At 30.4% G+C, this 6578-nt stretch overlaps 1 protein-coding gene across 1 annotated transcript in view; it reads left to right on the plus strand.

Annotated features, from left to right (window-relative positions):
• The window catches only part of Flo2 (flotillin-2), a 359128-nt gene that overhangs the window by 352220 nt on the left and 330 nt on the right, over positions 1-6578 (plus strand). The window contains exons 4-8 of the mRNA XM_014423315.3: positions 604-836; positions 1480-1599; positions 1867-2081; positions 2561-2744; positions 3014-3160. Of these exons, the coding sequence (XP_014278801.1) occupies positions 604-836; positions 1480-1599; positions 1867-2081; positions 2561-2744; positions 3014-3160 (899 nt within the window). The remainder of the gene's footprint in view (positions 1-603; positions 837-1479; positions 1600-1866; positions 2082-2560; positions 2745-3013; positions 3161-6578) is intronic.

Genomic DNA, 6578 nt, shown 5'->3' on the forward strand with positions numbered 1-6578 from the left:
AACTGTCCTTAAACAAACTCTGCGATAAACTGAAACCCTCTGTCTCCTGTATGATTTGGTAGCCATCATTTCTTTCCATATCGGGGCTGCATATAACATAATGGAGGTGACAACAGTAGCCAGAAGCCTTCGCCTACTTTCTTTGGGACCTCCGATGTTTGGCATGAGGCCTGTAGTTGTCAAATAACTGCATCCCAGTCCAGTCCCCAACTTATCATTTAAAAACCACTATGTTTTATCAGTGTGTTTAAATCACTGAATCTTTTAGGAAATATTAAACTTTATAATCACTTTACATAAATGTTGCCAGGTATTTTAAGATAATTTAAATGACTAGTAATGTTACTATATTAGCAAGTAAAAGTTAAAACTCACATTTCCATCACTTGTAACATCTGTGTAATAAATACTACAATTTTCTTCCTCCCAATATTTAAAATTCCTTCATTTTTTTTATCCTGGAATGCACTTTTCTTGAAGTTCATTATATTGGGGCTTGTACCGTTAAGGTCTTTATCATTTATAAATTGTTGAAACTTGACGTTAAATTGATTTTTTGGGTAGCATTTATTAATTTTAATTTTTTTTTTCCTCTCCTTTCAGGAACTTTAACTGTGGAAGAAGTTTATAAAGATAGAGACCAATTTGCTGCCTTAGTGAGAGAAGTAGCTGCTCCTGATGTGGGTCGTATGGGCATTGAAATTCTCTCTTTTACAATTAAAGATGTTTATGATGATGTACAATATTTATCATCATTGGGAAAAGCTCAAACTGCTGCAGTCAAGAGAGATGCTGACATAGGTGTAGCCCAAGCCAATCGTGATGCTGGAATCAAAGTAACTGATATTTTGTCAATTAACTCACTTAATACTTGCTTAATATTCTTTATTAATAAGATTAGGATTGGTTCTTTTAGTACATTATATGTGATCTGCTCAATATTTAAATATACTTTCATGAACAATTTAAAAATGTTAGCTGAAAAATAAATTAATTTTTTATACATCACACCATTGGATAGACAGTGATATAAGTCTAACTTTTTTCTTAAATGAGTTAATAAATCTATCAATACCATTAAATAGTTAAAACCCTTTCAAACTTCTTATCATTCACATAACACATTTGAGAATGTTTTGGAAACACTTGTCCTAATCTTTCTTTTAATAAAACATTGCATTAAAACTTATTACTATTATCTATATTACAAACAAAATATAAAAATCCTGAAAATTCAAAGTTAAATAATAATTTTTAATTTATGTTAAAATTGCAACATATTGTAAACATTAAGAATCTGGTAACATAATATTTTGTACACATCACCTTTGGTGACTGTTATAATATCAAATTTAGGATTATTGTTGGTTCGTGGTTTATGAACTGCCCTGATGACACTTTTCAAACTTCTCATTATTGATGATATCAGTTTGTTTATTGCTCCTGATTTTTAAGTTTAGCATTTTTAATTTTTTAAAGGAAGCAGAGTGTGAAAAAACAGCCATGGATATTAAATACAACACCGACACCAAGATAGAAGATAACTCAAGAATGTATAAACTTCAAAAAGCTAATTTTGACAAGGAAATAAACACAGTGGTATGTAATTAATTGGAATATTTCTATTTAATTTATTATGTGTGCTATAACACTATTAGTTTAATACCATTGGCATTAATCCAGTTATTTTTCTAAATTTGATTAAAATTATCTTCTCTTTATTTGTGAATATATATTTCGGCAATTCAGTATACATCTTTAAAGTAATTACAAACAAACTATGACATAATTATTTTTATTGAAATTAGTTTGTAAAGCAATATTACTCAATTTCTCTTCTATTCAATCTGTTTTGGTTGTCTACAGAAAGCAGAAGCACAGTTAGCTTATGAATTGCAAGCTGCTAAAATAAGGCAAAAAATAAGAAATGAAGAAATACAAATTGAAGTTGTTGAAAGAAGGAAACAAATTGAAGTTGAGGAAGAAGAAGTTATCAGGAAGGAGTTGGAATTGAATGCCACTGTTAGACTTCCAGCTGAAGCTGAAAGTCATCGTCTCCAAACAATTGCAGAAGGAAAAAGGTAGTTACTTAGGGTAATATTTTGACTGATATGTAGCACTACTCCTGATATAGTTTTATGCTTTTGTGTGATTTTAATAATAGTGATCTCAATAATTTAATTTTACTAGTATTCATTATTCAGATAGTTAGATAGTCCAAAAAGAAAAAGACATTAGCTTTTATCTTTTTTTCACCATAAATCAGTATCAATATTCCTTTATAACATAGGTTCATGATTATTATAAATAAGAAGTTACTAACTTAGCATCTCATTACTTCTAAAGTGTTTGTTTTAAAAAATTTTATCTTTGGGAAAAGGTTTCTTACTTAGTGAAAATAATGATTATTTTAGATGAAAACAATTATTAATTCTTCTTTTAAAACTAAATTTAATAATAGTATGCTGACGTGTTTAAACAAAAAAAAACTGTTTTTAATACAAATGATCAAAAAGCATTTATATTCTATATTCTTATGTTTTATTTATCATTTTATCAGAACTCAAGCTGTTGAAGTGGCAAAAGCTGAAGGTGAAAAAATCAAAAAAATAGGTTTTGCTGAAGCACATGTGATTGAAAGTATTGGTAAAGCAGATGCAGAAAGAATGAAAATGAAAGCTTTAGTTTATAAAGAGTATGGAGATGCAGCTATCATGTCCCTGGTTCTCGATGCACTACCTAAGGTAATGTCACAGATTTATGAGTTATACTGTTTATGAGTTTTAGTTAAATTTCTCTAATTTAAAAAACTAAACTAGAAAAAGTGGAAATTCATAATACAAGAAACTCAATTTCAGGTATATGTAGGTCCTTATCTTGTGTTTTCACATATGTATTTCTGAAATGATTAATTACAGTACATGACTATCATAATAAATTTCTAATAATTATATTTTAATAATAATAAGTCTTAAAAATTTTATAGTTGTTAATAGATGGAATGTTATTATAGATTGCAGCTGAAGTTAGTGCACCACTAGCTAAAACAGACGAAATTGTGATGCTTGGAGGCAGTGACCAGTTGACTGGAGAAGTAAATAGATTAGTGGGTCAAATTCCACCTGCAGTAAATGCATTAACTGGAGTTGATTTGTCAAAGGTAACTGGTGTTTTGTGTATTTATTTATTATTTATCTTGAAAGGTTGTTAGTTGACCTCTTAAAATTAAAAGAAGGGAGTCTGGGTCGCTGCCAAAAAAGCTTACTTCAACAGCAAGGTAACTATTTATTTGAAACCAATGTTTCGACCCACGTTGGTTTTAAATAAATAGTTCCTTTGCAATTTGAGTAACTTTTTTGACAGCCATTCGGTTTATCTTCCTTAATTATTTATACTTAATATTAATTTTCATAATAGTAATAATCAAAGGTGTTGAATCAATAATCGTGTCAGAAAATGAATGACTGGCAGAGTGGAAAAGCAAGTCTCTGCATGGCAGATTCTAAAGCCAACTAAACGAAGCCTCCATAGACAAAGAAAGATCAGTTGAATGGTTACAATCTGGAAAGCTATTCTCCGAGACAGAGGGGTTTGTGGTTGCCATTCAAGACCAGATCATATAGAAAACATGTGCTAAAAGATGCAACAGCACCAGATAAATGTCGATTATACTTGGTAACGCTGGAATCAATCCAACATATCACTGGTGGATGTGGAGTCTTGGCTGGTACTGAATATCTACAGAGGCACAACAATGTGGCCAAAATTAAACATCAGGCCCTGGCGATAAAGTACAACTTAATTGAGGATAAAAACCCATATTACAAGTACCACCCAAATAGAATCCTCCAAAAAGGTCCTCTCAAGCTCTATTGGGACAAATCAATTACACATTACTATACCATACAATATGTCATAGTAAACCAGATATCCTCTTTATAGATCTAAGAAAAAAGAAAGCAGAACTTATTGATGTTGGGATCCCAAACGATAATAATATAAGCTCCCCTGTGGGAGAAAAACTGAGAAATACCAGGAATTGGTTTTAGAGTTAAAAGAACGATATCAATTGGAAGGTGTTACTACTACTCCATAATGTCTACCAATGGTCACATTTCAAAATCTACAGTAGCAGGGGCGAATAGTTCGGGGGTGCCTATTGATGTGCTAAGAGAGGTTCAACAGTCGGTTCTCTTAGACACAGCACGTGTAATGCAAAAAGTTTTAAATATTTGAAACAAAGGAAAAATAAACAAAGATATGAAGGCAGTTAGACTTCTAGATCCCCCACCTCAGATACACAACCCACAATAGCGAGATAAACCACCCATAATAATAATAATAATAATAATGAAGGCCTAACAAACCCGAAGGTTCAATTTACCAACAATCGCTCTCTACATACATCCTTCCAGTGATGCCCCTCCAAACCCAATTCTATTAAATCAGTTTTAATGCAATCCTCCCATCTACGTTTCAGATTACCCCTGAGTATCTAACCATCAAGCCATACTATTAGAATGATGATGATGATAATTGTATTATTAAATGTTCCACCAAGAATAGAACAAAATCATTGTTAATTGTTTGTGTACAATTGTGACAGATGTTAAATGTTAATCATATTCAAGTGTGTTTTGTATGAGAAATAGCTCCAGAGGAAGTCAAAATCGTCTCAGTCCCACACCCGCTTTAGGAGCATGTGGCTTTTTAATCTACTGAATGTAACTAATCACTCTTGTCCATGTCCAATTGCCCATGTCTGATATAAACCATAATTTCAATGCAAAACTATCCTTCAAAAATTGTTTTTAATTTTCTATTAACCTCATTAACAAAGGTTTTATCGTTAATGAGGTTTAGAGAAAGGGAAAAACAATTTTTAAAGGATAGTTTTATATTAAAATTATGTGGTTTATATAAGACCTTTAATGATTAAGGTTTTCTCCTTGAAAATAGCCTAAGGGCCAAAACGTTGGAAGTTTTTAAAAATAAAAAGTTGAGAGTAAAAGTGGATCATTGAAGTTTGTGTTAATAATAATTTTAAAAAAATACTCCATATTACTGGTAAAGAAATAAAAATCATTACTTAAATTACTAAAAAATAATTTTATACCAGAAAATTTTTTTTTTATAATGAACAATAATTTTTATTATATCTGCTATATTAAGTTTATATCTCTTCTGGCCCTGCAATATGGGACGAAATGTTAGCTCAAATAAAAACAGTACAAAATATTACTATATGAGTGTAATTTGACCGCACCTGGGCCAAATTCCATTTATTTTTTATTTCATATTTTTAAGGATAATTTCATTTGCTATCCCCATATTAAATATTTTATTTTACATATTTCTTATCAATAAGAATTGTATTTTAGTATTTTATAATTATTTTGATTGAAAACAGTGTTTCTTTGAGAAGACATTATTTTGCATCACATCATTTTTATATAAAACTGGAGGTAAATTTCAGCTTAATTTATTACCAAACCCAAGTTAATTGATATGGACCTAAAACGTGTTCAACAAGGAACTTTTTCTGAAAGTGGAAACTTTTTAGTCCAGTAGAAAGGAAGGTAATGAAAAGAACATCACAAATAAATGGGATCTTACACAAAAAAAACTTTCCATTATTTAGCTTCTTGAAAGTCCCTTTCATATGGTTTTAAGAAAGACAAATTTTACTTTCAGAAAATTTTGTCTGGTGCAATTTTGAATTATATAACTTGTCCTTATTGTTTCCCATTCAATAAAAAACATGAATTGCTTAAAAAACACTAAATATCAATTTCCCCCTTTTCTGTGTAGAATCTGATGATTGTCTATAAAATTATTTGTTGCTTTTGAGGTCAACTTTGACTTTAATTATTGTTAAAGACTTATGGGGAACCTTGTTATACAAAGTATTCCAATATACATGTTAATCTTCTCCCCCCTTCTTACCTGGGGTCATGATAGAGGCAGCTAGTCTTTTTTGAAGTTATTGTTAATTTTCTAACCTCCAGTCTTTCTCTAGCGTATCTAACTCTAGAATCTCTAAAGGAATGAGATGTTTTTTTGTATTGAATCAGGAAGTAATTCTGATTTTTTAAATGTTTTTGATGATTAACAGACTAACAGTGCTGAAAATTGAAAATTCCTAAATAACAAGAATCCATCATCATAATTGAAGTATTTCTTAATTAAGGATTCAACTTGACAGCCATTTTAGTATCCTAGGCTGGTCAAGGAAATTTATGACAAATTTTTATTGGAAATTGGATTCTAAAACAAGTTTGTTCCATAGGTTTTTTCTATGTTATGCACTGTTTATTAGCTAATTGTCAAAAATTGTTTTTGGTTTTTGGCACTACGCTTTCTTGACGCTTGGGAACAAATTCTCAAATATGAATTCTTCCTAAAATCTGATTTATTTACTACCAGAATGCATTAAAAAAAAAAAAAAAGTGCCCCATTCCATCGGAAATTCTAATCAGGTGTGTTGGAGACTCTATCATAGACTATATATTAATGATATGGCCTAGCGAAAATCAAGTCAAAATTCCAAAAACTAAAGAGGGTAGACAGTGGGAACC

The sequence above is a fragment of the Halyomorpha halys genome, unplaced genomic scaffold (assembly GCF_000696795.3).
Source record: "Halyomorpha halys isolate HHAL.00 unplaced genomic scaffold, Hhal_1.1 Scaffold415.1, whole genome shotgun sequence".
Taxonomy (NCBI): domain Eukaryota; kingdom Metazoa; phylum Arthropoda; class Insecta; order Hemiptera; family Pentatomidae; genus Halyomorpha; species Halyomorpha halys.